The 23984-nt window shown below is 25.8% G+C and overlaps 1 protein-coding gene across 10 annotated transcripts in view; it reads left to right on the top strand.

Moving 5' to 3' along the window:
- The window catches only part of LOC107454684 (nuclear pore complex protein Nup214), an 89507-nt gene that overhangs the window by 31498 nt on the left and 34025 nt on the right, over positions 1–23984 (top strand). For 6 of the 10 annotated variants that reach the window (XM_071183695.1, XM_043053619.2, XM_043053615.2 and 3 more), the window contains 7 exons: positions 3840–3906; positions 4890–4993; positions 8831–9054; positions 11433–11489; positions 14907–15053; positions 17448–17713; positions 21669–21836. In XM_071183695.1, the coding sequence (XP_071039796.1) occupies positions 3840–3906; positions 4890–4993; positions 8831–9054; positions 11433–11489; positions 14907–15053; positions 17448–17713; positions 21669–21836 (1033 nt within the window). The remainder of the gene's footprint in view (positions 1–3839; positions 3907–4889; positions 4994–8830; positions 9055–11432; positions 11490–14906; positions 15054–17447; positions 17714–21668; positions 21837–23984) is intronic. The other 4 variants (XM_043053616.2, XM_071183693.1, XM_071183692.1 and 1 more) reach the window with 2 other exon arrangements.

Genomic DNA, 23984 nt, shown 5'->3' with positions numbered 1-23984 from the left:
TTACTGGTTTGTCATAAAAAACTATTATTGACTTATAAATAGAAAAAATATTTAACTTTATGTGCATGGTACATTTTAATACAATTTCATTAAAGAATAAGATTTTATCACTTAAACATTTAAGGCATCTTCATGAAAATCAATTATAAAAATAATTTACATTAGGGTTGACTCAAGCAACATATATTAATTTTTTAATCAGTAAATATTGTCTTCCAATTTCTAATTTTAAATACTTCAAAAATACCTTTGATATTTAATATTTTTCTCAATCAAAAATATTTACTAATTAAATTGCTGAATAAAATTATAATNGCAATAGATAGTGTTGGTGGATTGAATTACTATAATTCAACAAAAAAATATTTAACTTTAATTATTGACCACCTCACAAGATACATTTGGGCTTTTGCATCAAAATCCATTAGCTCAGAAACCTATACAAATTTTTTACATCAAATTTTTCAAAATCAAATTCCTAAATCCTTGTTGAGTGATAGAAACGCTGCCTTTACTTTTTCTCATTTTAAAAATTTTTTGAAGCATAATAAAATTCAACTATTATTGACAACTGCACATTATCCGCAGTCTAATGGCAAGGTAGAATGCCTTGCTCAAACAATAATTACGCGTTTAAAATGTAAAATCAATGAAAACCCTACTAGAACTCCCTGGCCTACTTTGTTAAAAGATCTAGTTAATACTTGTAACTTAACTCCCCATTCCGTAACAAAATTTCCACCTGCATATCTCATGCATGGAAGACTCCCCTATGAAAATCCCTTAAATGAAAAGAATCTGTCCACCTGTTGAGGAAGCTAAAAAAATACTTCCTTTTAGTGGAACATATGAAATTCTTCAAAAAATTTCAGAAGCTAATTACAAAATAAATAAAAAGAATAATTTAAGTAAACAAAATTTTGAAATAGTACACGTATCAAAGCTTAGGAAATATCACAACCCACAAATGTTGAAATAAATCATGAATAGTGTCCAAAGGAAAAGAAATTTTTTAAAACTTTCTTCAAAGGAAGAAGTAAACCCTATATTTTTGAGAGATCCGAATTGCGTGTGGAAATGTTTACCTCAGCATCATTTGGATGTGAGAGCGATGAAAGTTGAATTTTTTTCCCCCTCAACAATGTAAGAAAAATATAATAAATTCTTTTTGTATATGTCCAATCTGGATCTCTCAAATTCCCTCTGCTTCATGAAATTCTGTTTTCCTCCATTTTAACAGGGAATACAGATTTTCATCCAGTAAATAACCCCTTTAACCACACAGAATCTTAAATTCTGAATAAATGACACATGTTGTCCAGTTCATTTGCACAAAAATTTTACATATTTTTGTGTGAAAAATTTTTGAAAATTTTAGTAGATTAGTTATATAAATATGTTTAATTTTTCTTTCTGTTTAGTTGACTAAACAAATAAATTGTATTATCATGTTTTTTAAAATTTTTGTCTTTGTAAATAATTGTTGTTTTTTTTACATATAATTGAAAAAATATTATTTGTAGTAGGGAAAAGGAACAGTCCTACCAACCTCAATTTTAGAAATTTAAAGTATTCTAATTGTTTTTTTTTGGCCCACCAAAATTTTTTTTTTTGGGGGTGGGCGATGGAATACAAAAATGATAATTACTTTTGTATTAATAAAAGAATTATAACTCTTTCGTTTTCATAAAATGTCTTAGGTAAAGAATAGGTGTAGAAATTCTATTTTGAGACTTCAAGGCTGAAAACATACCATTGAATTATAATGAGATTTATATTTCAAAGGAGGAGTTATTTTTAGAATCTTGTCCCTCTTTCACTTCCAAATTAGGAAGCATTAAATGATTATCGATGATGCGTAGAGTTACAAACTATGCACTGACTGAGCCTTTTCACCTCCAAATCTGTAAGTATTTAATGTAAGAGAAATGGTTTTCGCATGTCTTTTGCTGAATAACGTGTTCCATAAAACATCTGCCGGAACCATCCGGAGTTTTGTCCACACCCCCTCCCTTGTGGAGTGGGGATGTGAACTGTTATAACCACCAGCCTGCCTTTAAATAAACCTTTTTAGAACGTATTATGGNACAGAAGATTGCATAATTATTGTTTGCTCTGTCTATGGGGGTAATTACGAAATTTTTTCGTAGTTGCTTAGTTGGTATATATATATATGTATTATTATTATTACAGGTCATTTCATTCTGGCAAATATTTGAGTTACATGATTTTCTTGAATAAGCATGATTTGCAAATAGCATCCCTATGTTTCGATACATTCCGAAACTGACTTTTGCAAACATGTACTTCCGCTCAACATGTTCTTGCACTAAGCTCTTTGATTGCAAACAGTTACTTATTTGTCACCAACTATGACTTCTAAAGTTTCTTTGTTTTATTTCTTTATTTACAAACTTATTTTACAATTCTCATCCTCACTACTAGCATCTGATATGATACCTCATTTTTTAGTAGAGTTCGTAAGGTCCTTAAGAAATTAAAAATGTGGCAGCAAAACTAAGAAGAAACATTTTATTATGTTTATATTCACCACAACATTCAATATTTAATTTAAAAAACTTGTTAATTTGTGGTCACAAAATGTTGGGTTTCAAAATTTTAATTTTAAATTTAATGATAATTTAATGATAATTTTATAATTAGGATACTGATACCACAGTTTTCTTACTTTATTAAGGAATATAAGTCCTGTTAAAATATTAAAATACTGGTGTTTGCAACTGCAAGCATAAAAACCTCATTTTTCTAAATGGACGTTCAGTTAATAAAAAAGAAGGAGTTTAAAATTTATAAAAAAAATTAAAATTCGTCAAAAGTTGGCGTAAACACCCTGAGGTCTCTAGCCAGTTGCAAAGTCAATTTTACTTGGAATTTTTCATTGTATTTTGGAGTTATAGATTTGTTTAGATATTTGCTAATTTTAGTCAGAGTTTTACTAATTTTAATTGTTAAATTAGAGAAAATAATGTTCCACTGTTACGACATTCTAAAAGGAGAAATAGTGGCACTTTATGAATATGGAAAATCCATTGGTGAAATTAGTCAGGTATTGAATATATCTTATTATACAGCTAATTGAAAGGAAATCGTAATTGAAAGGTATATAATTCGAAATAAATTCCAAATTACTTAAGTTTTTGAAATTGCAATCAGCATCTTATTTTATTTTTAAATCCAAATTTTTTATGTATTGCTGTAAAAAGAAATTAGTTTCTCTAAACTATTTGCATTATTAACTCTTTAAAGAAAAATTTTTTTAGAAATTTTATGTTAAAATAAATGAAATATTCTTTTTATTGTTTGTTTAAAACGACTGATTTTAAAAACCTTTGATGGGTTGTAAAAAATTTTACCTTAAGTAAAGAAATGGTCATTATGTGCTTATAAATAACTGAATTTATAAATTCTATTTGTAACAAGAAATAAACTCAATGAAAAGTGATGAATTGAAAGAGCACTGAATGCACAAGACAAAATATTTCTCCAGTTTTCGCCTCCCTACTTTACTCTCCCCTACCCCTAACTATTTCCAACATTTATGCAAACAAATCCTTTCATTGGTATTTTTTTATTTCATTTTTATTTTCTGAAATTATTAGAAGATGGCTACAGAAATTACAAGTGAAAAAATAAACTTAACAATAATATTTAAAAACTAATGCTGTTGGTAGGAACTGTTCTTCCCACCACCTTTCAATGCCAGACTCCTAACTTTACGATAACATGTTTATTTTAAAAAAGTTAATTAATATAAAGCCAGGCAGCTTTTTTTAAATTTTATTTTTATTCACGATTTAAAATTAATTGATCATTTATAGGTGGATTACAAAACCTAAATCAAGGAGTGACTCCACAGCCTTCACTTGCTGCCCCCAGTTCCATTATGTGAGTAAAACTGCTTAATTCTAACGATATATAGTCTTGAGTTATTTTTTATCAATTTAGCTAAATTCTAACGTTATTTTACATTTTTGTCTTTTATTTCATGTGATTTATGTTACTAGTTTGTCATAAAAAACTATTTTTGGCTTATAAATAGAAAAAAATATTTAACTTTATGTTTATGGTAAATTTTAAGACAATTTCATTAAAGAATAAGATTTTATCGCTTAAACATTTGAGGTATCTTCATGAAAATCAATTATAAAAGTAATTTACATTAGGATTGACTCAACCAACTTATATTAATTTTTTTATCAGTAAATATTGTCCTCTAATTTCTAATTTTAAATACTTCAAAAATACCTTTGATATTTAATATTTTTTACAATGAAAAATTTGTTATAAGTGACTTTAATTTTATTGATGAAGAGATCTATACAGTTGGAAATATACTAAATAGATTAAAACGGAAATAAAAGTGCAATGTAGGTTATTTTTTTAAATTTTTTTTTACAATCCTTCTTTATTGCATTTTGAAATGAAGTAATTTTATGAATGCATTATATTTTTTGATGGTATTATTAGCTGTTTGATTTTTATGATAATGTTTAACAAATTACTAATTATTAAATATTTAACAATTTATTGATGAATAATTTAGTGACACAAAATTCTTCTTTCGTTATAAAATACCCTATAAAATATCCATGGGAAATATTAGGGCTATTAAAAATGTTCTCGTTGTATTAATAAAAACTATTTTTTAATCCAAGGTAGCGAGAAAAAAAAAGGTAATTCGCTTTTTCAAATTCTTCTGTATTGATAAAGCTAAAAACTTTTTAATCTTCTTAAAGTCTTTCAATCTTTCAGATTAAAATCCTTAATATAAATTAAATTTGATGAATAATTGAACTGAAAATTCTTTTGTATTTTCAATAAAATTACCTTTTTTTTTTTCTTTTTGCCTTCACTGTTGTCTCTTTTAGGTTTCAGCCACCATCTGCTTTCCAACCACAACCTGTGCAGGAGAGTAAATCTGCATTGGCTGCTACTTCTCCATTTAATCTGAAACAAGGCTTTAGTCAAAATAGTAAGACACATTTTTACCATCTTAAAATGCATTTATTAGAATTAAACTATTATTACTATTATTATGGATAATCTATCCAGTTCTGAAAAAGTGAATTTTATTAATAATTTAGGGAAAATTCTCCCTATACAATTAAAATACTTATTTCTCTTCAATTTAAGGTTTATTGAACAACACTACATTTTTCATAAAATTTTATTTGATTGATTACATTCGTAACGAAATTTTGTTTTTAAATGTAAAATAATGAATTTTTCTAAGAGTATCTCATAGTATCTTAATTGGTTCTATGATTTTTCCCTTTCTAAAATAAGGATTGAGTAACAAACAAAGGGCTTAGTGCAAGAAATGTCCTAAAGTGATATTTTTTTTTAAATGTGATTTCTCATAGAATGATCTTATTTTAGTCTAAACAATACAGTATTAAATTATCTTGCCAAGTCTCTAAATTTTGAAGATCTCAGCTGATGAGAGTATTAAGTGACAATCTATGAGCATTTCCAGAGTAAAAGAAGAGCTTTTGGCAATAAACTGTCAACATGTAGCGTTACAAAGCGTTGATTTTAGCACCAAATTAATTGGCTAGGACACTATAATGTGATGTAGAACCTTTAACTGTCAAACTTTTATTCAGATTTTAAATATGGGTATATTTTGTTTCATCTATTGCCTTATTAGTCCAAGTAATATATGCTAAATGCTAATCAAAAGAAACAAAATTGTGTATTTTTTAAATGTTTTACAAAATATTAGCAAGATTATTCAAAAAGTTCCCATGGACAGGCGAGAGTGTTTTTTGGAGCTATGTTTATCTATTTACTTATTTAATTTAAGTTTTTTGTTAGCTTTGCAAGAGCTAAATGTTCCTGTAAATAATGTTTAAGATACCATTACTAAAACTGTACTGGATCTTTCTTTTGTAGAGTAAAATTGTTCTGGAAATATAAAAATATGAAAGTAGGATGGAGAAGTATCAAAATATCACTTTTTAGTTTTCTTTTTTGAAATTTATAAATAAAAAACTGGGCTGTTGGGAAAAAGTGCACAAAATTAATAAACAGGTCTAAATTGTTTTATAAAATGTTACGTAAGATTGTTGTTGCATTGATGGATTAGGTAATGAAGAGTAATAGTTTAAGAAAAAAGCTATTTTTTTAGCGGTCTGGGTCTCTAGATTAGCAGAGTCATCAATGAATTAATAAAAAAATTTATTTAGTGCCATTGGGAAATAAAAAAAGCCAGTTAAAAAGCATATTTTTTTAAGGCTGCATTAAATACATCCAAAACAATTTATAATATCTTCCAACAAAAGCCAGTCTGTTCTAAAATAAATTAAAATAAAAATAAAATTTACACACGATAAATTTGAATTTGCATGTTTCATTATTTTATCATTTTTCTTGCTTATGTAAGCCTTTCTAAATTAAAAGTCCCGACATATAGTACCATTTTAGACTCATCCCACTTAAAGCCAAGAGTTTAGAATGTCTTATAAAGCTCATGATTTTAAAAAGATAAACGACCAGAGTTTGCTAACATCTGCATTATTTTTGTATCATGATATTTCATAATTTTAAACTTTTTTATATCTAATAGATTTTATATTTTTTAAATAATGAAAAAAAAGACTTGTTTCCATTCTTTGATTTTGTTAGAAGATAAAGGGGAAACTTAACCATGATAATATCATTCAACGTGTTTAACTAGTGTTCTTCCCCTCAGACTGAACCTGTATTTTCTCGATTTTAAATTCATTATATGTCACATATATAATTTTGTAGCATATTTCATGTAATATCTACCATATTTTTATTGTAAATATGGTAATAACGACCTGAAGTTTATTTTTGGAAGTCAGAGCAAAAATGGTTTTCGGTTGAGCCTGTGATTGATAAAGACCAAGCCCATTTGAATTGGAGAGTTTAAATGTTCTACAATTTTCATGATTTTTAAAAAATATAAGAGCAAAATTTCTTAACATTCTTTAACTTATTTCAGGTTAACAATTTTCGATTCATGGTATTTCATGCTTTTCAAACATTGATACATATAATAATTTTACTAGGGATGTAATGAATAGTGATTTTTCCAAATAGCCGAATACCAAATATTCGGCCGTAAAATTTGGCCGAATAGCAACATTTAAAAAAAAATAATCATTAAATAAAAAATCCTTTTTTATAAATGAATAATATTTAGTCGTTATTGAAAAATAATCAAAACTTAGCTATATATTTGGTATGGGATGAAGGGAAAAAAACTATAACAGAAATTTTTAAGAATTAGAAGGAATGTAGATATTAAGATAATTATAAATATTTCAGATAGATAAAAATAACTGATTAACAGCTATTAAATAAGAAAAAATAAATAAAGTTGTAAAATTAAAAAACAGAAAAGAAAAATAGAAAAAAAAACTATCTCTCTAATTCTTAAAGCAAAACTTTAATGCTAAAAATAATATTTTTCAAAAAATATTCATAAAACATTAAAAGAGATATAGTCTATCATAAACGCTTATAAAAATGTCGCACTATCAGAGAAAGGCCCATAAAAAAGATCATATGCTAAAGCAAAAGAGAAAAAAAAATTGATCTTAATTTTTGAAAGAAAATTTTAAACCTTAACTTCTCAGTTTTTCCAATTACTGTATTTTCAATAAAAAGTGAAGAATAAAGTCGAATAGAAACCCTCTCATTGACCACGTCATAATAAAAAGGTTTGTGAAAACATTCGTTCTTAATTTTTAAATGAAATATTTAACTCTAAAAATCTGAAACTTTTTCACATTGCCATATTTTTAGGAAAATAACGTTTATTTGAAATGCTTTTAAAAAATTGCTATGTCATAATAAAAACGCTGATAAAAATAAAATTTACTAAGTAAAGCAAAAGCAGAACAGAGAAAAAATTGTTTTTAGTTCTGAAATATAACTTTTAACGTTGAGAATCAGTTTTTTATGTTACTGGTCATCTCTCTTAGTGACAATAAAAGAATGAAGTCTATTAGGAACGCTCTGTAAAAATGCTGTGCTATAATTAAAACAGCCAAACCGAAGCAAAAAATGAGTTTTTAATTCTTAAAATAAAAAGTATTCAAAAATGACAAAATTGACTTTTCCTGAATATAATTAAAAAAAATCATCTTTACAGAATTCATGATTCAGTATAAAATAATCTAGTTTCAAGTCTTCAAATTTAACTTTTATATTTGTCTTTGAGAGCATAAATTGACAATTTTTTGTACTTAACAAATATGTGTAAAAACTATTTCCGAACTTGAGTAGTAAAATATATGATTCATTATTCTTTATTAAATCTATTCAAATTCCCAAAAAATGCTTCATCATATATTCGGCAAAAGGGTTGAATAACGAAAAATGTTTGAATATTTATTACACCCTTGACTTTTACATTTTATAATATTTTCTATCTGAAGACATTTTACATAGATCTGCTTAGTTTGAAGGTAGACGATAAATAGTTTTGGTTCAAAAACTTCTTTCAGCTGATGAGCTCAGGGTTGGCTAAGGCTTGCGGTCTCAGGTTGAACCTGTTTGATCCGTACTTTATGCCCATTATCGTATAAAGTAGTAAATTTCGTTACAAAGGCAGCTGGTGTAAAAAAGGTTCCCTTTTATTTTTTAAACTGCCACTTTTTTATTTCAAATGATTTTCTTAATATAGTACTAGTTTTTCAATCTTCAATGAGAGGAAGTTTCAGGTGTCATAAATATTGCATTATTAATCTGAGAAATGTGAATTCATTACTGTCTGTTGAAGATATATGCAATAATTTTATTGCATATTTATTTTAGTATCTATTTTTCTTTCTAGAAAATGAGCAAGTCTCAAGTGGAATAAAACTGATTCCAACTTCAAATAATTCAGCTTCTCCGGCTCAACCTGCATCTATGCCTGTTGCAAAAGTTCCTATATTTTCTGTGCCCGATCAAGCGAGTTTTCGCACCCCTCCTAGTAATACAACTTTTGATGTAACTCCAACTTCTGATGGTCTATCTAAGTCAAGCTTGCGTGAAACCCTTAATTCAACTGTTTTGGTGAGATGATTAATAAAATTTCCCTTAATATATATTTATGTTTATATTAATTATTTTTTGTAATAAAAGGGCATATTATATTATAAAAGATTTACCTCACAATGTAATTGTACAAAAATTCACAGATGAGCTTTGATCTTCATATGAAAGAAAAAATATAAAAAAATTATGTTTTAATGTGTAAGATCATAATATAAATATCACCGTAAAAGAAAAAGAAAAAAAGATTTACCTCATTAGGTAGTTATACAAAAATTTCCAGATCAGCTTTAATCTGCTCCTACACTAAAACTCCTCCACTAAATCACTAGAACTTAGACTTTGTTAGCAGTAGTGTTATTTACTGCAGTTTCAGGGTTACTTTCCTCCTAAAAAAATGTTAATTGAAAAGAATTTAAAGTAAAATTGCTTCTTTTTCAGGACTAAAAGACTATTTGAAACCCTTTAATGCAGGGGTGTCAAACTTGCAACCCACGGGCCACATGCGACTGAGGTGAACATTTTTGTGGCCCAGTCAATATATCTGAAGCAAAGTAAAAATAAAATAGAAATGTGAATTAGAAATGAAACCAGCATATAAAATTATAATATACTTTATTTATAAACTATACGGATCATTTTAAATTGTCCGCTCGAAAATGTAAAATTCTAATTGGCTGAAATGGAGTCCGTTTCACACTAAGCTATCAATTAGATAGTACATAATCAGGTTTATCCTATTATAGCGAGGTAAGTTGGTTATCTTGCTCCAAGGTTCTCAATCAATTCTGGGATTTGAAAGAAAAAATATGTAAGTTTTTACAAACTATAAATCAAGATACAAGCTTGTTCTCCGATCAAATATGGTTGCAAGATTTATCTTTTATGGTTGATATAACCAAACACTTATCCGATTTAAATTTATTGTTACAAGGCAAGGATCAGATCATTACGAACATGTTTGACATAATTAAAAAAGCATTCAAATGTAAACTATTTCTTTGGGAAAGGCAACTGAAAAATGAAGATTTAACGCACTTCCCAACGTGCAACAAGAACAAATCTAGTTTAGATGATACTGCATCGTATCAAAAATACGCAGAAAAAAATTTCAAATCTTAGAACAGAATTTGAAACAAGGTTTAAAGATTTTAATTCTTTGGAAGACAAATTTTGTTTGTTTTCTTCGATTTTCTCAATAAATATTGATCAGTACCCAGTTATATGCAAATGGAAGTGATTGAGATTCAGTGCGACTCAAATTTGAAGGCAAAATTCATTGAAGTGGGTGTGTCTAAATTTCACGAATATTTACCAGCAAGGTTTGAAAATACTCAAAAATTCGCATATGAAGTTTGGAAGTACTTATCAGTGAGAGCAATTATTTTCTGTTGTGAGCAGAAACAAATCTCCTGTCCAAAACCCTATTAATAACGCTCACGTTTAGTCTCGGCCAATGAAATTTCTCCCAAAATAGAAAAGATAATAGCAGAGAAGAGATGTCAAGTATCAGGATGTAAACACTAATTTAACTTTATATATGTTTATTACAATTTAAAATAAAAATATTTGTTTCTGTGAACATTGATTTTTTTTATTTTTATTTATTTATTTTTTTTTTTGCCCACCTGAAGTTAAGCATTGTTTATTTGGCCCAAGTTAGCTTTTGAGTTTGACACCCCTGCTTTAATGCATTTTGATATTTTTGCTTCCCTTCCTGATTTGAATGACTTATTTGTCAATTTTTGAATAAATCTGAAATAATGCATCTATTAGATTTTTGTTATTCATCATAATAATATACTGAAGTTCTTTTAAATTACTAATTAAAATGTTTTATTTTATTACGTTTACTAGTTATTGTACTTTTGTGGATTATTTAAGATTTACTCACATAGTAAATTTTAAAATAACATAAACTGTATTGGGTATACGTCTACAATACTTGATGGCCGGTGTTTGCCTAGTCGTCGTAGCTCAGAGATCCCTGATCTAAAGAATGACCCAGAACGCTTGAATCTCATGGTATTTTGATATAAATACTACTCTTCTTATGCAGTTTTGTTTCTTATGTTCTAGAGTAATTTTCATCTGGATAGTTATTAGAACTGTACTTACAAATGTCTAATTCATTATAAATTTCTTTACAATGCCATTTTTTTATATGATCCATATTTCATGTATGTAGTAGTATTATAATTAATTTCAGTTTATATTAACAGTGCAATTATGGCTTTTATTTTTATTTCAGTCTCACAGAATCAAATAATCTTTTATTGATTTTTAAAAAAAAAAAAAATTTATTTGCGAAGCTAATTTTTCTTAGTATTTATAAGTGATTATAGTATTTATGTTCTTATTATTTATAAATGAAAAAAAAATGATTGTTTAAATTTTAGGCATCAAAGGAAACCAGTAACAAGCAAAATACATACATTGGTGCCATTGTTGATGAAGTCAGTATCACTTTCTATTATGTTATTTTTTTTAAGCAAAATATATGCATTATTTCCTGAATATATAAATCTCCTGTGTGTTTTATTCAAGATAGTTTTCATTGCTTAATTATAAATTTTATATAATTTTAAATGTACTTTAACTAAAACTATGTGAAATTAAATATTACTAAAATTATAGATTATTAGTAAATTGCTTAAATTAGTTCTCTAATGCATTTAGATTTTTAAAACAGTTTCATATTTTTTTTTCTCCATTTTGTTAAAAAATTTTGCTATTAATATATTTTAGTACTATTCAACATTTCTGTTTACAAAAACCTAATTAAAAATATGTTTTGGTATTCATATTTTTTTTCCTGCTTTCCTCAATTCTTAGCTTCTGTTGAATAAATTTAAAATTTTTTGATTGAATTCTTCTTACTTTTTAGTGCTAAAAGTTAATCCAGAGAAGTATATCTTAAACATATTAATTTAAAAAGCCCCATAATTTATGTTTTTTGCTTATTTTTTCCCCGCCCTAATAAGCTTTTGTAACACTTTTCTAGCGTTTCAGTTTAAATGTACTTTCCGTTGCACTATAAAAAGTTTAATTTTTTATTTACTACAAAATGTAACAAAATAAATATTATACATTAGGGAGATAAATCAAATGGTATACATTTGATTTTTTAAAATTGTTTAATCCTCTATAAATAAATTTGTTATTTTTGCAAAAAAATTTAAAATATATTATTTATGCCAAACTGTAACTTATAAATATACAAGTAACGAAATTAATTTTGAAATTTTTTTACTTGAGTATATTTGCTGTATATTATTTCTTGTTATATTTATGTTATATTATTTGTGTTACATTAATGTTATATTATTTATGTTATTTATGCTGCATATTAGTTCTTGTTATTAGTTATATTTGCTGCATATTAGTTTATTTTCTAAAAATAAATTTGTGTCATAAAGAGTTTTGCTGATATATGTTATCTTATTCTATTATTTCTGCTACTTTTCTTTTAAAATTAATATGTAGATAAAAAATTAATTCCTTAATATTATAAATTTGGTTTGATGAAAAAAAGAGAAAAAATATATTAAAGAAGTTGAGGATTGCTACATTTTTACTCAAACTTAGTACTGAACTGGGAAATTTAAAGTTATTAATAGAATCCCTGGAATGTCTCTAAGATTATGCAAAACCCAGATCATATTTCTGATCGAGATAATTGGTTTTAAACCTTTTTGGATCACTTTGCAAGGCGAAAAACTATTAATACATCTATCAAAAAGTTTTTACTTTTAGTTAGTTTAATATTTTGATGTCATAAAATTTTGCTTATACTATTGAATCCTTGAAAATGAAGGGTAATATTAGAAAGTGTTATTTTTATACCGATTTTAGGGAAAATAGTCTAGACCTGAAAGTTATTAAGTATTTGAACAAAATTCAATTCAACCTATCTTTTAATCTCCAGTAGATATAGATATTGTTCTTGAATCTTTAATTAGTTGAAATTTGATCTTAGATTAGTCATATCCTTAAAATTCATTTAAGTCTTTTATTTAACAAGTTTCATCTTCACTTCATAATTCAAAAGAAGGGCTCTAATTTGAATGTGCAAATAGTTGTTATATTTGGACCTAAAACAAAATTAATTTTATAAAATTTTGTTATAAAAAATATACTTAAGTACATTTTATATTAATGGTTAATAAAATGAAGGCACACAATTTAAAAATAACTAGTTAATATTATTATTAAGAAGCAAAAGATATTATAAAGAAACAGAAGGTAAAAAAAAAAGACATGGTGAATTCTCAATTTTAATTTAATTATTTAAAAAATTTTTGTGAAACAGTAAACATCTTTTAAATTGTTTAGTGAAATAAAATGCCATTCTTCATTCAGTGAACTGATATTACTTCACTTTATTATTATAATGTAATGTTTAAAAGTCAAAAAGTTTTTATTACAAATCCAGAAACTCTTAATTTTACAGTTTTTAAGAACTTGATAGTAAATTGACTCTGTTATTTGTTAGGGCATTATGGTTAGAGAGTTATAATCAATGTGTGAGGGAATTTTTAACACTATCAAATCTCACAAAAACGTGATATATCAAGGTATTTTTTGCAGTAGTGCTAAATAATATTAAAAAATAATAAAAATAACTGCTAAACAGATGATCCCTCATATATTGATGAGATTTTTCTTTTATGCTAGCATTTCTGAAGATGAAAGACATGATTTTAACTCAAAACTCTTCTGTCTTAGAATGTTTTTAAAACATTCTAAAAATGTTTAAAAAACTGATCTCCCGCCCTCTGTAATCGAGCCTAAAATCTCGCGACTTTCAGGCGATTGGAGGGATAAACTACTTACTGCCTTTTTTATATTTATTATTATGTATTATGTTCGACTTCTAGAGAATGACTTGCATTGATATTGCCAGATCTCTTTAACAGAGGAGACAACAAACAAATATTTATTCTGTTGATAAGAAAAGCAGTAGTTATAATGAATTTAACCAGAAAGAATATGAAAATAATTGAAATTTATACAAAACTAGAAAAATACATTCTGGTGAAAAGAAAGAACTTTGCTTATTGGCATGTCTTAATTCTTGTTGTTACCCTTTATTATAATTTCTGCTTCTTTTCTTTGCTCTGTCCACATTTATATCTCTTTGTCCAATAAAGATATTGAAGAAATATATATTTGCTTGGGAACTACTGAAAATTTCATTACAGTTTGATACCTCACTCCTAAATATTGGATAAATCAATTTTACGAATCTTAATGCTTTTTTTCCCCACCAATGTCTCTTAGGTGACAATAAACCAATGCTGGTTTGTTGTTGATTAATGTATTGTATATGTTGGTTTAATATGAGAGCGATTGAGAAATAAGTTATAATCTTAATGGCAATATAACTTTCTTTGGTTTTAAACTTTATCATATATATATATATATATACACACACAATATTCAGAACTACTTAATCATATTTCTTTATTTTGATATACTTTTATAATAAATGGTTATGATGCAGATAATAATTATAACTTAATTTCTCTCCTAAGTACATATCTGCTAATATATTCCACATTTATCAATAAAACCTGTAAAAAGTGCCGCTTCAAGTGAATTGGAAAAACTTTTAACTAGTAACTTTCATATATATTTAAACTAAAATTTTGTAAAAATGTTATATTCTAAGTAAGTATATTCAATATATATTAATTTTTTGTTTAAAAAGTCACCAGATTTAACGATAGCAGCGTCAGTTGATGAAACCATCAGAGAATGGTTTAAATAGGCTATCATATTCTTGGAAATGCTTTAAAGAGTATGTTATGCATAGATTTTTCAGTTAAAAATAAAAAGCCGAATTCTATTTAAATTTTATTTCTCTTTAGGTGCAAACTTTTGAAAAAGAACTACATGATTTAAAGCTTTCTTTAAGTTCTTTCGCACCAATTGGCACAAAAGATGAAATGATAGATTTGAAATCTGCTACTTTGAATGCTCAAGACTTTCAGAAAGAAATGTTGGAAACTATGACAGTAAGTTTTTTAACTATTTGCATTGCAATGTATTCTTTTTACTGTTTAGTTTCCTTCAAAATCGAGGTTTTTAAATATTAGCAGCAAATACGATTTTTCCTTTGAAATATATTAGAAAAAAGTAAACTCATCAGATCAAAATAAATAAATAAATAATTTATTAAATAAATTCAAATAAAATCTTTTAACTATTTTTAATTATTAATCTAAAACTAAAAAATTTTAGTTTAATTTAGAAGAATTAATTAATTTCTTTTGTTTGGTTGTTTTAAATAATAATTTAAGTAGTGTTGAATAGTTAGTTATGTGTTAAGCTTTTCTATAGTAAAATTTCTGTTTTTATAGAAATAAAAACTTAGTTACAGAGTAATTATCCAGATTTGTTTCTGATTCTTTCTAAAATGGTTGTATAAATTTAAAAAAAAAAAAATGATGCTATAGTGCTACATATTGTACCAATATGTAGTATTTTAGGTTGGGAAAAAAATCCTTATCAATATAGTTTTTTATTCAACTNACTATTTTTAATTATTAATCTAAAACTAAAAAATTTAGTTTAATTTAGAAAAATTAATTAATTTATTTTGTTTGGTTGTCTTAAATAATAATTTAAGTAGTGTTGAATAGTTAGTTAAGTGTTAAGCTTTTCTATAGTATAATTTCTGTTTTTATAGAAATAAGAATTTAGTTACAAAGTAATTATCTGGATTCGTTTCTGATTCTTTCTAAAATGGTTGTATAAATTTTTTTTTAAAAATGATGCTATAGTGCTACATATTGTACCAATATGTAGTATTTTAGGTTGGGAAAAAAATCCTTATCAATATAGTTTTTTATTCAACTAACAGCTTGTTTGAGTATTTCAATATGTATTACATCTAAATAATAAACTGCATTGATAAGGGGCATTCAAAAGAAAAGCAAATACCTACTACAAAGTGACAATGGAGTTTGTTTTACTGAAAAGTAATTGCTAAAATTCTCAATCCATTTATTCTTCTGAGATGAATAAGGTCAGTCTTGCAGAAAGAGATGTGTTGCATTACTCACTTTCGTATTTCATACTCTTAATGAGAACAGACGTCATCATCATTAAAGTTTTTCTTCTGGTGCAAATAAATGTAGAAATCACAAGGAAAAAAATCTGTGTCATATTGAGGATGTGTTTTGAAAGCCGATATTCATTGGTTTTTCTGGATAAGACCTACAATATACACATCAACATTGAGGACTTGATGTACCGGGTGCAAATAATCTTCCATACTTCTCAGAATTTTTTCTTCCGGTTGTGTTCGAGTAAGCAACGTACAGTCTTTGCCATACGCAACAGAATGAACTTCAAGTGTTCCAGCAGCCATCAAGAAATGAACCACACTTCTTTGCTTGCCTCTGTACCTTCCTGTGTTGAGCGAAGTGTTATTATTTTCACTGTGTGCACCTTTTTGAGAGAAGAAAACTGTCCTCCAGACTCGAAGCATGGGGTTGTCTACTGTTCATCTCTAATGAGTGTACAATGGATCAATGAAGATGTATTGGTGTGAGTAAACCACAACGCCAACATATGCTAAGATTAGCGCAAAACTATTCACCCCTATTTGAAGTGACTTTTCCTCTTAATGGCTACGACATGAGACTGATGTCTTAAAAAGCTCTCCTGAAAGCGGCACAATATATAGATCTGTGCATTTTCAGTTAATTTCTCCCACCCTGCAGGCGGTAGTACCCATATTACACAAGATTATTGCCAACGTTGAGTTTTATGATAGTTCTATTTTTATTTCATTATGCTTTATAAATAAGTATGCTAAATAATAAAGTAGGTCTCACTTACAATAATCATATTGAAGTTTTTCTAAAATTTTTAGAATTTTCTGTTTTTTTAAATTAAAGTATATGTTATAACTATATCACATGAATAAAATATCTATTACAACTCAAGATTTTGAAGTCAGAAATATGTTATAAAAATACCGTATTTTCAAGTTTATGTGAGGTCAATCACAAATGGAAAATACGCCAGTCAATTTTAACTTTTAGTTGAAGGAGTAATATGGTTTTTGTATTTTAGTAATTATAAATATTTCTAAAAGTCATATTGTTATTTATCTTATGCTGTGTTTTTTTAAAAAAAAATTTATACCTGGCAGCTATGCACACATAATTAGGCAAGGTCTTTTCAACATAAGTGTGCAAAACTAATGCTAATCTTAAAATGTAATTCAAATGTGAGAAATATTTTAACAACATCTTGAGATTTTTTTGAAACTTCTATGCAAATGCTTCAAATATACCTCAAATAAATTTTTTTATATTTTACATAATATGACCAGCTATTAGTAAAAAGAATATAATTGACATGAGTGAGTAAAAATAATGTATTAATTATGATTTCAGTCTTTAAATACTGACATTCATGATTTGAAAAATGCACTGTTGGAAAGCTTTGTAATGGTTGAAGATGCCAATACGAGAGAGAGAAGAAAGAATGATCATTTATATTTATCTTTATTGCGGGAAAGAGCTCTTGATCCAGTCACTGCAAAACGACTCAAACAAATTGAACAGCACTATATGTATCTGAGCACACAATTGCAAGAAGTGAGCAATAAAATTGATCAAGATTGGTTTGAGTACTTGGAAAAGAAAAAATCTCATCAAAAGTATGTATTTTATTTTGTAATTTACTTAAACATTCTTAATAAGTTTTATTTTTGTTATCTCAATGAAAAATTTGCAATTTTAACATACCATTTAATACTGATCAAACAATATAAATAAGCTTGCATTGCTAACCCTTACTCTGAATCTTTTATTTAAACAAGAAGTCATACAGCTTTAATATATATTCACGCCTTTTGATACTAATGAGAAATTGAACAAGTGCTTTAATTGACTCCCTTTGCACATGCCAATTCTATAATTTGATTTTTAGATAAATGAAAATGATCGAAAATTTAAATGGCATTAAATATTACTCTAAATTAAATATTTAGAGTAAATTATGCAGATATTTCATTTAGTTCGGAAGAAAGCTATTTTTTCCAGGACACTGCTCGAAACTGAACAAAATGGATTAAATTAAAATTGACTAATGCATTAGTTGAATGATAACCAATAAATGAATCCTTCAAATTTAATACAAATAAAATATAATATAGTACAAAAAATTAAAAAACTTTTTTTTAATTTTTTTTTTATAGTTTCATGTGTTAATCTTTATTTTATGCAGAATTTTAAGGTTTATATTTTTATTTTAAATTTAAATTATCCTTATTTTCCTAGATATTTACACTGGTATCTTATAAATTACTTTCATTAATTTCAGTTTCGTGAATATTCTTTTTAAAGATAGAATTATCTAAAGCATAAAAAAATTTACTTAATAAAATATTAAATTCAAAATTTATAAACTTTTCAATAAAATTTTTTATGTTGATTTTTTAAGGCAAATGAATCTTTTAGTAATATTTAGATACTCATTTTTATTAGTTATTTTTATTTAATTTGCTCTCTTTTGCTGTTTTTTTAGCAATTGAATAAAAAGACTAGAAATTTTGGGAGAAAAACTAATCTTTAGTATATCCAAAGCAAAACTCCCGTTAACTGTAACATTTATGTTTAAAAGCTTTAAGTTATATAATTTAAAATGAAACTTGTAATTTTGAACATGATTTGCAGCTCAATTATTGAAAAAGATTTGAAATTGTTTGCCACTTAATCCTATTTTTTAAAATTTATAAAATTAATCATTGATTTAAAAGTGAAAATTCTGTAATTTATTAATAAAAATTTAATTAATAAATTAGAAATTAACTTATAATTTTATGTCTCGATAAGTAAAAATACTGTTTCATATTAAAAATATATTGAGTTTTAGCCTACTGTCTGAGAATACTTTTCAGTATTCATACTTTATGAGTGGTGATTTGTAGTATTATACAATCTGATTACTATATTTTAAAAGTTTTTTTTATATATATATAAAAATAAAGTTATGCTATAAAGCTATAAATATATATACGCTATAAAGTAACATGTACCTTTATTTAAATCATTTAAAGAAACTACAGTTGCAATATTCTCCCTAAGCATTTTATTAAGGGCAGCCCATCCTGCTTACCCTTTGATCCAAATAAATGTATCCTTTGCCCTTTTTGTAAAAAATAAGCCACCAACCCTTAAAAACACTGAATTTTTATTCATATTCTAGTTTGAAAAAATTAATTCACTGTTTAAATTATAATTACATTCCTATCTATGTTTATAGGTTCAATTCGATTAGTATAACATATTTTTACTTTGTTAGGATTATTGGTTAAATTAAAGTGGTTACTGGTTAAAGCCCTAAAAAATTTCTTTTTTGAAGGGGAAACTTTTTAGCATGCCTTTAATTACTTTTATAAACTACAAACTTCCTCTTGTTTTGATAATTAAAGAAAAGTTCTTATGAAATATACACATAATATAGTATATGAGGGTAATTTAAAATTTTTTGAGAATATAATATTACACATTTTGATAAGTTTTTGCTGTGTTAAGTGAGTCCCTTTTAAAACTCATAGTGCCCTTTTAAGCACCCTGCCCTTTTTTATTCTTTAAGGAGAGCTCTGCAGTTGTTTTAATTTCTTAAGAAATTCATAAAATTTATTTTCATTTCAAATTTTTGCTTTTTTATTTTTCATCTATTTATATTTAATAGCTTGGGAAATGATTTATTAAATAACTTGGAAATAATTCTGTTATTTAAATTTTATTATTGCAGTTATAAAATGTTGAAATTTTAATTTAGTTCTTGATATTTTTTTATTCAAAAAAGAGTTTCTGCCATTTTTTCCACTTAGGTTGAAGGAAACCTTTTTTTTCCTGGGGTGGTTTTTTTAGCATTTTTTTCCCTCTGTAAAAGAAAATTTCTACCCCTGAAATTATCAGACCACACCCTTTTTCATAAGACTACATTAATTTTCTTTTAATCATTCTTAATCCTGTTATAATTAAATTTTATCAATTATTTAATTTTTATCACATTTTATAAAAAGGGAACATAAATACTTTTATAGTTTTCTTAACAATCAATGTAATGGATAAGTTTTTTCTTCAATTCAAAGATGTAACTCATTAATTCAGTGTTTCAACAAATTGATTATCAAAATCTATTTTTCTGTAAGCTACTTTATTTCTCTAACCAAAAAAAATATTTCAGCTTCAGGGTTATACTTAATTCAGACAGTCTTTTAAGCCAGATTATTTAATATTTAGAACTTTTTTTTTTGCTAAATTATATCATGACCAAAATTTTATCTCTTCCCATGCTAAGCGCTTACTGGATATTAGCACTGTCTTTGGATGCTCGATGGCCCTGCAGTCCTACTGTTAATATTTTTATAAAAATTTTTATATAAAAAAAATGGATACATAAATAGAAACTGTCTCTAAAGGAGATGCTTAATATTTTATTAATATAATGTTTTTCAAGTATAGCCATATTTGTTAGGATATTTTTCTATGTTTGATTATATCTCTGCATTATCTCTGTGTTGCGACACGATTTACAAAATAAATTTTCATTATTACCAACTGCCACCTTAAGCAAATATGTAATACCTATAATAGCATCACTGGCTGAATTACCTTCAGTGTGGAAAATTTTATTATATATGTATATTTTAGGGTTTATAAATTACTTGAGTCTTTAATTTTAAAAGTAATATTTTAACTAGATTAGTCTTTCACGTTTTGGCTAAGGGAAATTTTGTTTTAAAAAATCAAAAATGTGATAATATTTTTGACACATTGAATTAGTACCTCTATATTTTAGAATATTATTGTTTCAATATTGGTGTGTCTTAAAAGTTTATTGTTATTTGTTTAGAAAATGATTTATAATCAAATATTAAATATAGAATTACTTATTGAACATTAATGGCAGAATATTTGTTCACAAACATGTATTTGTTATACTGGATCTTTCTATAGGTGCCTTTTCTGCTCTGGTATGTTCAGTGTCTTTTGAGTAAGAGCTTATAGGTTTTAAAAAATTTTCTGAGATTGATATTATTTTAATATTTCAATTTTTAAGCAAGTCTTTGTGTGTAATATTATTGTGACAGGCATGCCACCAAGCGATACAGTGTATTAAAACAAAAAAATTCTCATTACAATTTATATCGATATATTCTGCCTTAAGTATCTGTTAACCACTCTTTTTGGACATTTCCCAAAGGATATGACTGCATGATAACTTTAGTTGCCTTCTACATAGAACAGATACCTTCAAAAATTGATGCAGTATTCTAAATGCAAAAAAAAAAAAAAAACTTTTTGACATTGAAAACAATAATATTTACAATTGAATGGCAATAGTGTTATATTATAGATTTTCTTCTTTCGCATTCTTGGGGTGCACAAAATTTAAATTTAGCTTCATTTTGAGAAATAGAATTTTTATTTCATTAATCAGAATGTATAAAATTAAGTTAGCCTATATCAATAAAAATTGATGAAATTTGCTAAAGAAATAATTAATTCATTGTTTCATTATGATTGCCTTATTATTAAAGTTCTAAGTGATTTTTAAAATGTGCATATTGAATTGAATTTTCTTTTGTTAAAATTTAGGTCCACTTCTCATTTGTCATCTGCTGAAGCAATTTACAAAACACTTGTAAATAATCAGAACATCATCCACAATTTAAAAAAAAATATTGACCTTGTTTTTGATAAGGCTACTGAAAAAAGATTGGAAAATATTTCTAGAAGAAAAAACAGAAGTCCTTTTACTAAAAGGTAAATGCTCATAAATATTGAGGTAGTCATTGTTTTTTTCATGAAGTTCTACATTCTTTTACAATGTATGTTTTAAAGAATTTTTTTCCTTCTGCATGAAAATAATGTGATATAATTTGGTAAAATATTTATGCATCACTGAAGTAACCAGAAATTAATATTCGAGGTTAAAGGTAAAGCTCAAAGAAAAGTTTATTTTAGATATATTTTTCTACCTTTTGTGAAGTTAATTTCTTTTTTACTTAAACTATTTAATTTGCTTTTAGTTTTTTAACTTTAGCTCTTCTTCTTCATAACACTTTTCTAAGATTTAATTTATTTCTTTTTGCAATTAAATTTGCTTTCATCCTCATACATGCATTTTTTCCTCTGAGTTACAACTCTTTTCAATTTATTCTAGCATGAGATTTATTTTTCTATTCTAAAATTGCAAAATTTTTATATGTTACTGAGAAACCACCCTTCATTCTGCAAAATTTATGGAGGTATCTTATTTTTTCATTTCAATATGTTTTTTTAGAATTGTTAAGACTGTTGAATAATATTATTAATAAAAGAACTTGATTACTTAAATTTTCTTATCAGGAAATTTCATAAGAAGGAATTGAATGTCAAATTCTTATTTACTATCTTTACAAGACGAAATCAAATCTTATATGATAGTGATTTCAAAACAAAACAAAATATGTATTTATCTTTTTGTTTATTTTATTTAAAATCATTTTAATCCTAGCTAGGATTCAGTAATCACTACATTTTCCAAAATTATATGCTGAGGAGTACATAAGTTAGTATTTTTTAAAATTTTAGTTATTGATTTTTGGTCCAGAACCTTAATGATCTCCCTTCTTTTAGCAAAACTCTAACTTTATAAGTAAAGTTCATTAGTATTTGTGAATATTTTAATCAAATATACTACATATTATTTTTAAAAAATTTAATAGGCAGAAAGAAATTTTTTCCTTTTATTTACCAGCGATAGTTTTAAAATTGGATTTGGTATTTAAGTAACTAAATATTTAGCCAAATGTTGCCTTTTTTAAAACATTTCTGATAGAATATTTCTNCGGAGACAATGATACATTACAAACATTAAACAATTTATGTCACTACCTTCGGGGGCCACTTTTTTTTAAATAAATAAAATCTTAATGGAAAACAGATATTTTTAATTTAAACCTAGGAATTTAAATTCAGTTTCAACGAAATGGGCGGCCCGGTACCATTTGATTCGCGGACCGGGGGTTGGGGAACACCGCTGAGGAGTACATAAGTTAGTATTTTTAAAAATTTTATTTATTGATTATTTGTCCAGAACCTTAATGATCTCCCTTCTTTTAGCAAAACTCTAACTTTATAAATAAAGTTCATTAGTAATTGTGAATATTTTAATCAAATATACTACATATTATTTTTAAAAATTTAATCGGCAGAAAGAAATTTTTTCCTTTTATTTACCAATGATAGTTTTAAAATTGGATTTGGTATTTAAGTAACTAAATATGTAGCCAAATATTTGGCATAGTATTTTTTTAAAAAAGTATTTTACCAATAATTTTTTTTTTTTTTTTTTTTAAGAATTGGAATTAGATTTAATGACGAATAATCTGAACTCTAATTTTTAACTATAGGTTGTTCAAAATAGTTCTAACATACATTTGTTAAGTTCTAAAACTTGCACATGACTTTCAAATTTATGTACTGGAAGACAAATGGAAAAGTGAAATTTGAAGAATTGATACTATATTACTTTATACTGAATTACGAGTTTTTTTATTGCTGATTTTTTTAAAATTCAGACAAGTCAATTTTGTTGTTTTTTCAACACTTTTTTTTTAATTTTTTTTATTTTTGTTTTTATTATGACGTGGCAATTAAATAAGTTTCTATTAGATTTATTTCTCTTTTTTTTCCTTCACTTTTTCTTGAAAGTATGGTAATTGGAAAATAGAGATGTCCAGCTTTAAAATTTTCTTTTGAGAATTAATATTGATTTTTATTCTTTCTGTTTAAGAGTGTTGCCTTTTTTAAAACGTTTCTGATAGAATATTTCTTTTAAAGTTATTTTTATGGATACTTTTTTTCTGAAAATACTATTTTTATCATTAAAGTTTTGTTTTAAGAATTAAAAGTATTTTTTTCTATTTC

Source organism: Parasteatoda tepidariorum, chromosome 7 (assembly GCF_043381705.1).
Source record: "Parasteatoda tepidariorum isolate YZ-2023 chromosome 7, CAS_Ptep_4.0, whole genome shotgun sequence".
Classification (NCBI taxonomy): Eukaryota; Metazoa; Arthropoda; class Arachnida; order Araneae; family Theridiidae; genus Parasteatoda; species Parasteatoda tepidariorum.
Note: the sequence above shows the minus strand (reverse complement) of the source record. Positions and strands in the feature narration are given on the sequence as shown.